This window comes from Nerophis lumbriciformis, linkage group LG27 (genome assembly GCF_033978685.3).
Source record: "Nerophis lumbriciformis linkage group LG27, RoL_Nlum_v2.1, whole genome shotgun sequence".
Lineage (NCBI taxonomy): Eukaryota > Metazoa > Chordata > Actinopteri > Syngnathiformes > Syngnathidae > Nerophis > Nerophis lumbriciformis.
The window spans coordinates 6,761,656-6,775,426 of NC_084574.2; the positions used below are offsets into that span (position 1 = coordinate 6,761,656).

Consider the following 13,771-nt stretch of genomic DNA (forward strand, 5'->3'; position numbering starts at 1 on the left):
TGACTGATTTTACTAAAATTTAGTGTTGAAGGGGGAATAGCAAACTTCCTGTAGATTTTTGGCCGAGGAAATAAATTAAAAAAATTTAAGTCTAAGTGAGACCTACATAGAGGTTTTTGTTTCATGTCTCTACGACATTCATACTGGGAGTTAGAAAAAGTTTACTTTGTAGGGGGCGCTAGAGTGCAATTTTGAGTTTTGGGGTTTGGTTTTTTCACCAAAGAGTTTTGTTCGAGTTTATTTATGTGTGCGTCAAATTTGGTGAGTTTTGAAGCATGTTAAGGGTGTCAAAGTACCGCGCAAAGCTGCGGAATAAGAAAGAATAATAATAAAACCTTACAAATTCAATAGGTCCTTATGTCCCATTGCATAAGGACTCCCTGTGGGAGTCCTTATGCAATGGGCCATGCGGGCCCTAATTAGTAATCTTACTCTGGATTTTAATCATATTCAGAGGTGGGTAGAGTAGCCAGAAATTGTACTCAAGTAAGAGTACTGTTACTTTAGAGCAGGGGTCGGCAACCTTTACCAGTCAAAGAGCCATTTTGACCAGTTTCACAAATTAAAGATAACAATGTTTTTTGAAATTTAAAATGAAATAACACTGCATAAAAAGTTTTTTTTTTCTTTGTGCTATATATAAACCACTGAAACCAGGGGTCTCAGACACGCTGCCCATACCTTAATATGGAACTTGAATGCTGGTGCGGCACGCGGGTTTTATATAAATGGCGCTTGTCAGCGTCATGCGTGCCGTGATGGTGCAGCAAATAACACCCACTACAACCAGCGTGCCTGATCAGCCACACGTTGTATGGGGCTTCAGCTTGCACATGTAGGTGACAGCAAGGCATACTTGGTCAACAACCACACAGGTTACACTGACGGTGGCGGTATAAAAAAAAACAACTTTAACACTCTTACTAATAATGCGCCACACTGTGAACCCACACCAAACAAGAATGACAAACACATTTCGGGAGAACATCTGCACCGTAACACAACATAAACACAACAGGACAAATACCCAGAATCCCATGCAGCCCTAACTCTTCCGGGATACATTATACACCCCCCGCTACCAAACCCCGCCCACCTCAACCGACGCACAGAGAGGGGGTCGGGGGGTTGATGTGTGAGGGAGCAGGGTTGGGATGGGGGCGGGGTTTGGTGGTAGCAGGAGTGTATAATGTAGCCCGAAAGAGTCACGGCTGCATGGGATTCTGGGTATTTGTTCTGTTGTGTTTATGTTGTGTTAAGGTGCAGATGTTCTCCCGAAATGTGTTTGTCATTCTTGTTTGGTATTGGTTCAAAGTGTGGCGCATTATTAGTAAGAGTGTTAAAGTTGTTTTATATGGTCACCGTCAGTGTAACCTGTGTGGCTGTTGACCAAGTATGCCTTGCTGTCACGTACGTGTGCAAGCAGAAGATGCATACTGCATAACAAGGGGTTGGGCTGGCAAGTTGTTAATACAGATTGTAGAGGGCGCCAAATGCTGTATCATCATGGCACGCCCTTATTATAACTGTAAGGGTGAAAATCGGAGAATATTAATCCCGGGAGGTTTCTGCGAGAGGCATTGAAATCCGGAAGTCTCCCGGGAAAATCGGGGGGGGTCGGCAAGTAAGCTGCTGAGCCGCATCAGAGTGATCAAAGAGCCGCAAGCGGCTCAGGAGCCGCGGGTTGCCGACCCCTGCTTTAGAGTAACAAGTAAAAGTAAGGAGTAGTCACCCAAATATTTACTTGAGTAAAAGTAAAAAGTATGTTGTGAAAAAACTACTCAAGTACTGAGTAACTGATGAGTAACCTGTTCGTTTAATGATGACGGCAACAAATAATGCACAAAAACATAAAAATAGCAATGAGCAAATTCAGAGCCAGGAATATCTCTTAAGCAACTAAAACAATAATATATATTAAATAATAATACATAAAAAAATTTAAAAAATGAAGGCAAATTGAGCCACAATAACTTAACAGCACCATAGGCTCAGTAGGCAGAGATTACAAAGGAAAATAACAAGTTAGCCTTTACGCAAACCATAAACTGATAGGTGTGGGCTGCACCTGGGAACACACTGTGCACTTCTGATTGGTGTTTCTATGCATGCATGAGTGTGTGTGCGACTGTGCGTGTGTGTGTGTGTGTGTGTGTGTCTCTGTCTGTCTATGAGGCTGCAGTGTGTTAATAAATGTCCGCACACAATGAACATTTGACAGTGATTCATAGCAAGGAAGCTAACATCAGCCTACGGTGACAGCCAAAATATCTACTAACGTTACTTACCGCCACGTGCTTCCTCAAATTTGACGTTGAGTTTCAGTAAGCTGAAATGTCCACTTGTTTGGGGAGACACATATGACAACGCATTACATAACTGTTTTTTTGGTTGTCTGAAGCGTGAACATAGATTTTATGTGAGACCCGGGGTGTTCTTCCTCTTCTGGTTGACGCGAAGCGTTTGTTGTTGTCTCTGCCATTGTTGTTGTTGTTTACCGCTGAAACTTTATGTGCAGTTAATCATGTGACCGCCTGGCTCTGTTTGATTGGTGAAACAGAGTCAAACGTCACCAGTGACTGCATTTGATTGGTGAAACGGAGTCAAACGTCACCAGTGACTGCATTTGATTGGTGAAACGGAGTCAAACGTCACCAGTGACTGCATTTGATTGGTGAAACAGAGTCAAACGTCACCAGTGACTGCATTTGATTGGTGAAACAGAGTCAAACGTCACCAGTGACTGCATTTGATTGGTGAAACGGAGTCAAACGTCACCAGTGACTGCATTTGATTGGTGAAACGGAGTCAAACGTCACCAGTGACTGCATTTGATTGGTGAAACGGAGTCAAACGTCACCAGTGACTGCATTTGATTGGTGAAACGGAGTCAAACGTCACCAGTGACTGCATTTGATCGGTGAAACTGAGTCAAACGTCACCAGTGACTGCATTTGATTGGTGAAACGGAGTCAAACGTCACCAGTGACTGCATTTGATTGGTGAAACGGAGTCAAACGTCACCAGTGACTGCATTTGATTGGTGAAACGGAGTCAAACGTCACCAGTGACTGCATTTGATTGGTGAAATGTAGTCAAACGTCACCAGTGACTGCATTTGATTGGTGAAACGGAGTCAAACGTCACCAGTGACTGCATTTGATTGGTGAAACGGAGTCAAACGTCACCAGTGACTGCATTTGATTGGTGAAACGGAGTCCAACGCCACCAGTGACTGCATTTGATTGGTGAAACGTAGTCAAACGTCACCAGTGACTGCATTTGATTGGTGAAACGGAGTCAAACGTCACCAGTGACTGCATTTGATTGGTGAAACGGAGTCAAACGTCACCAGTGACTGCATTTGATTGGTGAAACGTAGTCAAACGTCACCAGTGACTGCATTTGATTGGTGAAACGGAGTCAAACGTCACCAGTGACTGTATTTGATTGGTGAAACGGAGTCAAACGTCACCAGTGACTGCATTTGATTGGTGAAACGGAGTCAAACGTCACCAGTGACTGTATTTGATTGGTGAAACGGAGTCAAACGTCACCAGTGACTGCATTTGATTGGTCCTTTGTCCCTTAATTGACACACACTCCGGCAGATTCAATGGGGGTCTGGCGGCAGATTTCTTTGACTTTATCGTTGGAAATGCATCTGCTTTGAGTGTCGCAGGATATCCACACATTCTTGCCATCTCTGTCGTAGCATAGCTTTCGTCGGTAAAGTGTGCGGAACAAACGTCCAATTTCTTGCCACTTTCGCATCTTTGGGCCACTGGTGCAACTTGAATCCGTCCCTGTTGGTGTTGTTACACCCTCCGACAACACACCGACGAGGCATGATGTCTCCAAGGTACGGAAAACAGTCGAAAAAAACGGAAAATAACAGAGCTGATTTGACTCGGTGTTTGAGAAAATGGCGGATTGCTTCCCGATGTGACGTCACAACGTGACGTCATCGCTCCGTGAGCGAATATTAGAAAGGCGTTTAATTCGCCGAAATTCACCCATTTAGAGTTCGGAAATCGGTTAAAAAAATATATGGTCTTTTTTCTGCAACATCAAGGTATACAGGTAAAAGCCAGTAAATTAGAATATTTTGAAAAACTTGATTTATTTCAGTAATTGCATTCAAAAGGTGTAACTTGTACATTATATTTATTCATTGCACACAGACTGATGCATTCAAATGTTTATTTCATTTAATTTGATGATTTGAAATGGCAACAAATGAAAATCCAAAATTCCGTTTGTCACAAAATTAGAATATTACTTAAGGCTAATACAAAAAAGGGATTTTTAGAAATGTTGGCCAACTGAAAAGTATGAAAATGAAAAATATGAGCATGTACAATACTCAATACTTGGTTGTAGCTCCTTTTGCCTCAATTACTGCGTTAATGCGGCGTGGCATGGAGTCGATGAGTTTCTGGCACTGCTCAGGTGTTATGAGAGCCCAGGTTGCTCTGATAGTGGCCTTCAACTCTTCTGCGTTTTTGGGTCTGGCATTCTGCATCTTCCTTTTCACAATACCCCACAGATTTTCTATGGGGCTAAGGTCAGGGGAGTTGGCGGGCCAATTTAGAACAGAAATACCATGGTCCGTAAACCAGGCACGGGTAGATTTTGCATTTCCTTTTGAAATCGAGGTCCCAGAGTCTGGAGGAAGACAGGAGAGGCACAGGACCCACGTTGCCTGAAGTCTAGTGTAAAGTTTCCACCATCAGTGATGGTTTGGGGTGCCATGTCATCTGCTGGTGTCGGTCCACTCTGTTTCCTGAGATCCAGGGTCAACGCAGTCGTCTACCAGCAAGTTTTAGAGCACTTCATGCTTCCTGCTGCTGACCTGCTCTATGGAGATGGAGATTTCAAGTTCCAACAGGACTTGGCGCCTGCACACAGCGCAAAATCTACCCGTGCCTGGTTTACGGACCATGGTATTTCTGTTCTAAATTGGCCCGCCAACTCCCCTGACCTTAGCCCCATAGAAAATCTGTGGGGTATTGTGAAAAGGAAGATGCAGAATGCCAGACCCAAAAACGCAGAAGAGTTGAAGGCCACTATCAGAGCAACCTGGGCTCTCATAACACCTGAGCAGTGCCAGAAACTCATCGACTCCATGCCACGCCGCATTAACGCAGTAATTGAGGCAAAAGGAGCTCCAACCAAGTATTGAGTATTGTACATGCTCATATTTTTCATTTTCATACTTTTCAGTTGGCCAACATTTCTAAAAATCCCTTTTTTGTATTAGCCTTAAGTAATATTCTAATTTTGTGACACACGGAATTTTGGATTTTCATTTGTTGCCACTTCAAATCATCAAAATTAAATGAAATAAACATTTGAATGCATCAGTCTGTGTGCAATGAATAAATATAATGTACAAGTTACACCTTTTGAATGCAATTACTGAAATAAATCAAGTTTTTCAAAATATTCTAATTTACTGGCTTTTACCTGTATATTGATGGTTACATAGGTCTGGTGATAATGTTCCCATTTAAGTAAATCATACTGTTATAAATATAGTCCAAAACAACAAGATGGTCTTCCTCAGGGCTGATTGATTTATTTATTTATATTTTTTTTTTACATGCGCAACAATTTGAAATCCAACTCATGTATGCATTAAAACACAATGAGGGCGTCACAGTTACCAGAAAATATGCAATTTGTCTACATTCTCTGTCTTGTAAGTCACTGGTGCAGTCAGCGCCTGAAGCAGACTATGGAAGTACACATAAAGTTTGTCAGTGGACAGCTCCTCACCTTGGACTTAACTGTATTTGTGACTGCTTGGACCGCCTGGAGTTTTGCTTTGACTCACACACACACACACACACACACACACACACACACACACACACACACACACACACACACACCCTCATGTTCTCCTATTGACCATGTCACAGTGTGAATGTAAAGTACACCTCGACAGAAGCCAAGAGGTCCACACGGCCACACAGTTCACCGTGTTCATTACAAGGCCGCCACTCTGTTAGGTCATTATACACCAGAAGCGCGTAAACATTTTACTGGCATTTCTCCAGAGTCCTCAAGGTCCAGCCTGGTAAGTGTTTGGATATAGTGGCTCATTCTCTCTGGAGAAATCAAGGAACATTTTTCGTCCGACCTGAGTGGAATCTACTCGGCTATTTGTGTCACTAATTATCGTCTCTTTCTTTTGCAGGGGACAGAGACTCTTTCAGGGATTCCGGGAGATCAGGACTGGCTGGATCATCTCAACCACATCCTCCAGCAGAATGTAAGACATACTGTCATTTATCTCCCTGCGTTGATGATCAATTTGACATGTTTATGTCAAGCAAAATAGGTTTGTTGCATCAACATTTTTTCCACAGTACAGTACAGTTTCCTATACTAGTGTTTTTCAACCTTTTTTGAGCCAAGGCACATTTTTTGCGTTGAAAAAATGGGGAGGCACACCACCAGCAGAAATCATTAAAAAACTAAACTCAGTTGACAGTAAAAAGTTGTTATCGCAATTGTTGGAAATGACTTTAAAGCAGGGGTGCTCACACTTTTTCTGCAGGCGAGCTACTTTTCAATTGATCAAGTCGTGGGGATCTACCTCATTAATATATATAATTTATATTTACTTATTTATGAAATATATGTTTTTGTTAACAAGTTAAAGGTGTTTAATGATAATGCAAGCATGTTTAAACACATATAGTTAATATTGTTAATACATTAAAGGTGTTTAATGATAATACAAGTATGTTTAATACATATAGTTAATATTGTTAACAAGTTAAAGGTGTTTAAAGATAATGCAAGCATGTTTAACACATATAGTTAATATTGTTAACAAGTTAAAGGTGTTTAAAGATAATGCAAGCATGTTTAACACATATAGTTAATATTGTTAACAAGTTAAAGGTGGTTAAAAATAACACAAGCATGTTTAACACAAATAGTTAATATTGTTAACAACTTAAAGGTGGTTAAAGATAATACAAGCATGTTTAACACATATAGTTAATATTGTTAACAAGTTAAAGGTGTTTAAAGATAATACAGGCATGTTTAACACATATAGTTAATATTGTTAACAAGTTAAAAGTGTTTAAAGATAATACAAGCATGTTTAACACATATAGATTCCTTTCTTTCATGAAGACAAGAATATAAGTTGGTGTATTACCTGATTGTGATGACTTGCATTGATTGGAATCAGACAGTGGTGATGATAACGTCCGCATTTTCGAATGGAGGAGAAAAAAAGTCCTCCTTTATGTCCAATACCACATGAAAGTGGTTGGTTTTTGGCATCTTATTTGTCCAGCTTCCGTACTCCTTTGTATACACTTTACAAGAAATACATTGGCGGCAAACTCCGTAGCTTGCTAGCTTGTGCACGCCAGCTTTCTGAGACTCTTATTTTGGTAGCGCAGGCAGGATGAAGCAGAGCTTTAATTGTGCAACTGTGCAGTCGGTCTTTGGAGTTTTGACGACAGGTACGGCGCCAGAGTCTGTTGAAATAAAGTGTTTCTCGCCTTCCAGTCGGTCATTTTAATGAGCTGGCAGCAGCCAGCGTCATCTCAGAAGACCCTCGGGTGCCGTGAATGTCAATCAAGTGACGAAAGTGACGTCATAGTGAAGATTTATGATCGCTCATTTTTAGGACTATTTTTTTAATGCCTGGCTGGTGATCGACTGACACACCCTCCGAGATCGACCGGTAGATCGCGATCAACGTAATGAGCACCCCTGCTTTAAAGCATAACCAAGCATGCATCAATATAGCTCTTGTCTCAAAGTAGGTGTATTGTCACCACCTGTCACATCACACCCTGACTTATTTTGAGTTTTTTGCTGTTTTCCCGTGTGTAGTGTTTTAGTTCTTGTCTTGCACTCCTATTTTGGTGGCTTTTTCTCTTTCTTGGGTATTTTCCTGGAGCAGTTTCATGTCTTCCTTTGAGCGATATTTCCCGCATCTACTTTGTTTTAGCAATTAAGAATATTTCAGTTGTTTTTATCCTTCTTTGTGGGGACATTGTTGATTTTCATGTCATGTTCGGATGTACGCCGTCTTTTCTCCACAGTAAGTCTTTGCTGTCGTCCAGCATTCTGTTTTTGTTTACTTTGTAGCCAGTTCAGTTTTAGTTTCGTTCTGCATAGCCTTCCCTAAGCTTCAATGCCTTTTCTTAGGGGCACTTACCTTTTCTTTATTTTTGGTTTAAGCATTAGACACCTTTTACCTGCACTATGCCTCCCGCTGTTTCCGACATCTACAAAGAAATTAGCTACCTGCTGCCACCTACTGATATGGAAGATTATTACACGGTTACTCTAACGAGCTCTAGACAGCACCGACACTCAACAACAACACATCATTTGCAGACTATAATTACTGGTTTGCAAAAAATATTTTTAACCCAAATAGATGAAATTAGATCATCTCCCACGACACACCAGACTGTATCTCACGGCACACTAGTGTGCCGCGGCACAGTGGTTGAAAAACACTGTCCTATACAATATATGACATGGTATAGCTCGGTTGGTGGAGTGGCCGTGCCAGCAACTTGAGGGTTCCAGGTTCGATCCCCGCTTCCGCCATCCTAGTCACTGCCGTTGTGTCCTTGGGCAAGACACTTTACCCACCTGCTCCCTGTGTAAATGTAACTTAGATATTGGGTCGCTATGTAAAAGCGCTTTGAGTCACTAGAGAAAAACGCTATATAAATATAATTCACTTCACTTCACATGAGCCCCTTATTTTCGTTTATTTATTTATGTCAGGCTTTGTTTTACGTTTCTTCTTAACGATGTGCTCAACACTGTATTGTGTAGTTTGCCCTCACTTTCATCATGCCATTATTATTATAGCCTGTGGGGCTGTGGTGGGGGGTATTTTGTGCTCATAATATTAGCGTACACAACATTTTAGTGAATATAGACAGTAGTTGTATAACTTGTAAAATTGTGTGTTTGGTCCAGCTGGCCAGAGATGTTTTTTCCGGTTTATTTTGGGTAAGCACTCTATTTAAGTCGAAATAGCTTGACTCCAAGTTGCACATTTACAGCGTCAAAGCCACACCAACCTCACAATCTCGGCTTATGTCTGCTCCAACGTTTCACCCTCTTGTTCGTGCTCGCCTCTAAAAGCAGTAGTTCATCCTCGGTATATTCAGCTTCAAAAAGATAAAAGTTGTGAATCCTCACTTATCTAAAATGAGGATTCACAACTTAATAGTCATTTTCATTGTCCATTAACAAGTCTGCCATGATTACAACACAGTTGCATTTGTTTCCAAAAGAGAAACACTCATTTGATGCCGAAAGTAGGAAGTGCGTAGCTATGGAAACGGAAATAAGTACGCTGATGAAATCGGTTCCGACAATGCTTAAAATGACCAAAATACGGTAAATATTGTGCATATTACATATTGTTATTAACGTGTCGGTTATTACATTATATATATTCTTCCAGTGTGTATACAATCGTTGATGGAGGGTTTTGAAGGCTGCAACGGTGACTCCCATTAGCCGGGGACATTTTTTCCGGTTTATTTTGGGTAAGCACTCCATTCAAGTCAAAATAGCTCTGCTCCAAGTTCCACATTTACAGTGTCAAAGTCACACCAACCTCACAATTTCACTTTTTGTCTGCTCCAACGTTTCACCCTTTTGTTCGTGCTCGCCTCTAAAAGCAGCAGTTTATCCTCGGTATATTCAGCTTCAAAAAGATAAAGTTGTCAATCCTCATTTATCTAAAAATAGTCATCTTTGTTGTCCGTTAACAAGTCTGCCATGATTACAACACACTCGCATTTGTTTCCGGAAGAGAAACACTCATTTGATGCTGAAAGTAGGAAGTGCGTTGCTATGGAAACGGAAATAAGTACGCTGATGAAATCGGTTCCGACAATGCTTAAAATGACCAAAGTACGGTAAATATTGTACATATTGTTATTAACGTGTCTGTTACTACATTATGTATATTCTTCCAGGGTGTATACAAAACGTTGATGGAGGGTTTTGAAGGTTACAACGGTGACTCCCATTAGCCGGGGAAGTTTTTTCCGGTTTATTTTGGGTAAGCACTTCATTTAAGTCGAAATAGCTTGACTCCAAGTTCCACATTTACAGCGTCAAAGTCACACCAACCTCACAATCTCGGCTTATGTCTGCTCCAACGTTTCACCCTCTTCTTCGTGCTGGCCTCTAAAAGCAGCGGTTCATCCTCAGTATATTCAGCTTCAAAAAGATAAAAGTTGTGAATCCTCATGTATCCACAAATAGTCCCCTTTGTTAACAAGTCTGCCATGATTAAAACACACTCGCATTTGTTTCCGGAAGAGAAACACTCATTTGATGCCGAAAGTAGAAAGTGTGTTGCTATGGAAACGAAAATAAATACGCTGATAAATTCGGTTTTGACAATGCTTAAAATGACCAAAATATGGTAAATATTGTACATATTACATACTGTTATTAACGTGTCGGTTACTACATTATATATATTCTTCCAGTGTGTATACAAAACGTTGATGGAGGGTTTTAAAGGCTACCACGGTGTCTCCCATTAGCCGGGGACGTTTTTCCCGGTTTATTTTGTGTAAGCACTCTATTTCAGTCGAAATAGCAAGTTCCACATTTACAGCGTCAAAGTCACACCAACCTCACAATCTCGGCGTAAGTCTGCATCCTCTTCTTCGTGCTTGCCTCGAAAAGCAGCAGTTCATCCTCGGTATATTCAGCTTCAAAAAGATAAAATTGTAAATCTTCATTTATTTAAAATTAGTCCTATTTGTTGTCCGTTAACAAGTCCGCCTTAATAACAACCCACATTTTTTTTTCTTTGATGCCGAAAGTAGGAAGTGCGTTGCTATAGAAACGGAAATAAATACGCTGATGAAATCAATTCCGACAATCCTTAAAATGGCCAAAATATGGTAAATATTGTTCATATTACACATTGTTATTAATGTGTCTTTTACTACATTATACATATCATTCCAGTGTATATACAAAACGCTGATGGAGGGTTTTGAAGTTGTTTTTGAGGGTTTTTGACTCCCATTAGCCGCATTTTCCAAGCGATTATGATTATGATAATGGTTGTGCAAAATTCCCCCAAAAAGTGCAGTTTCCCTTTAAGCAGGAATTGTTGTGTTTGGACAAGGATAAGGTTAGGTGTGATTAGGGATGATGTTCGAAATCGGTTCTCCCGGTTGTTCGATAAGAAAAGAACCGATTACATGGACTCGAATCCCTTTTTGAGAACCGGTTCCCGTTATCGAGGCCACTATAGTAAAGAAAAAGAGTTGGTTCTTTATTCGAATCCCTTCCCACGTACAGGAAATGCCCTGTGGGACAGCAATGTTATGCCCATTTGATTGTGGACTCTTACTGACACCTTGTGGCGATATGAAAATACTACGTGTCATTAGTTTGGGCACTTCCAGGTTGAGACAATTGAGAAGTAGACAAGTTGTGTTAGCTCTTACAAGCCTTGGAAAAGATAAGTCTGTAAGTAAACTGTTTAGCTTGTTTATGTAACTCAATATTAAGGTGGAAAGTGTTTTAAGTTTGATACTAAGATGTTTATTGAAAAAAGATTTTTGTGCACTGTTTCAATGGATGTTTAGAGGACTTAAAAAGGCTGCCAGTCGTGTATTTCCACCATCGAAATAGTTCCAACACTCAGAAGTATTTGTTTGATGATAGTACTGTATATTTGTGTGAAGCTAATATTTACATATTGTGTATTATATTTCAGTATGTTATTTGAATCACATAGCTTATACATTTGTCATTGTGTGTATATTTCAGTTTAAAAAAAATAAAAATAACAGTCCAGTGCAAGACAAAAGTAAAGATAGGAAAAGACAAAGCAAGATCAACAACAATAAAGAGCCTAAATGGATTAATCTGCTTTGGATTGTTTGTTAGCTGTCTGCCAAGCTGTGTAACCTCAACAAGTATAGTGAGGGCAGAACAGGCAATATGCAATTATTGCCAGGCTTCGCTCTCATGTAAGGGGGGAAGAATTGTTGATTGATGACTGTGGTGTTCTTAGTGTCATAGTGTGTGTAGTTAGTATGTTCCAATAGCAGCAGAAGTGCACTTTTCTGAGAGCTGTATTATTTTCAGTTTTGTGCCCAAGGGACTGATTTTATTTAACACTATTATTATTTATACACCTATAGTGATTACAGAGACAGGTTGTTTTTGTGTTACTGTATATATTTGTTTTTCTGAAAAATCCCACTTAATATTCTTTGGGTAACAACAGTCAATTTTTAATTTTTTTTTTCTTTCGGGGGGGGGGTAACCATACTTGCCAACCCTCCCGAATTTTCCGGGAGACTCCCGAAATTCAGCGCCTCTCCTAAAAAACTCCCGGGACAAATATTCTCCCGAAAATCTCCCGATTTTCAGCCGGAGCTGGAAGCCACGCCCCCTCCAGCTCCATGCGGACCTGAGTGAGGACAGCCTATGGCGTCACATTAGTGCCAAAAATCCGAGCGCATAAAAACTGTTATCGCGCGCTGATTCTCCGCGACACCCTTTTGCGCACGCGTGGTGCCTTTTTGCGCGCGCGCGGTGCCTTTCTGCGCGCGCGACGCTTTTCTGCGCGCTCTCTGTGTACTCCTGGCATCTCTCCTCGCGCTGTCATGTTTCTTTTTGGCACTTTGGGGGCGGGTATGCTTAGACGGCCCCTTCTTTCTGATTGGTCAGGCGAAAAATGCTGAAAAATGCTCAGAGCCAATCAGAAGTATAGCAGGGCAGGTCATCGTCAATATGTATCAAGATTTACGGAGGAAGAAGTGGATAAAAAAAATGTTGCGCGCTGATGAAGGTTATTTCATACCACATAAACACAATACAGGGTAATACAAAATGTGAGCCAAATAAATAATAAGACAACAAACACCATAATCACATCTTTCAGCCAGAACTGGTCCACCAGCAATAACATCCAACCATAACATTATTTTATATTTTCACTTCTTCTTGAACATTTGTTTTCTAATTTATGGAATTTCTTTTGATTCAGCCACAAAATTAATGAAATAATCTTTGAATTTTGTTTTTAAAATGTTAAAAATAGCTTTTAATAATGTATTCTGAAACAGTTTAAAATAATCAGAGAACTGACTAACACTGACCCTACACAACTATGTTGCACAATTAAGTCATTTATTTTTAAAGCGAAAGAGGTAATTTCAACAGGTACAGCATCCTATGTCATATCTACATGTAATAAGATTTGTAACAAGGCAAACCGTTTGTAAATTGGTCGAAAATCGAGCAAGTTATGGTAATTTAATTAGTACATGTACCATTGACATCAATGTAATGATTGAGGCTAGATGTCCGAGGTAAGATGGCTACAACGTTGCTACGCTGGAGAATGATTGGTCATATGAAAAATGCTCAGAGCCAATCAGAAAGGAGGGGCCGTCTAAGCATACCCGCCCCCAAAGTGCCAAAAAAAAAAAAATGACTGCGAGGAGAGATGCCAGGAGTACACAGAGAGCGCGCAGAAAGGCACCGCGCGCGCACAGAAAGGCACCGCACGCAAAAAGACACCACGCGCGCGCAAAAGGGTGTCGCGCGCGCGCACGAAGCGAGAATCAGCGCGCGATAACAGTTTTTATGCGCTCGGATTTTTGGCACTAATGTGACGCCATAACAGCCTTTTTTCATGACGGGAGGACAACAGGGTGACAAGAACTAAATCATCCAGACTAGAGATAAATTGTATTATTATGTTTAT

At 40.7% G+C, this 13,771-nt stretch overlaps 1 protein-coding gene across 3 annotated transcripts in view; it reads left to right on the forward strand.

The window, feature by feature from the left end:
- cntln (centlein, centrosomal protein) overlaps positions 1–13,771 on the forward strand; it is a 432,451-nt gene that overhangs the window by 369,591 nt on the left and 49,089 nt on the right. For all 3 annotated transcript variants that reach the window (XM_061922942.1, XM_061922945.1, XM_061922943.1), the window contains one exon: positions 6,206–6,280. In XM_061922942.1, the coding sequence (XP_061778926.1) occupies positions 6,206–6,280 (75 nt within the window). The remainder of the gene's footprint in view (positions 1–6,205; positions 6,281–13,771) is intronic.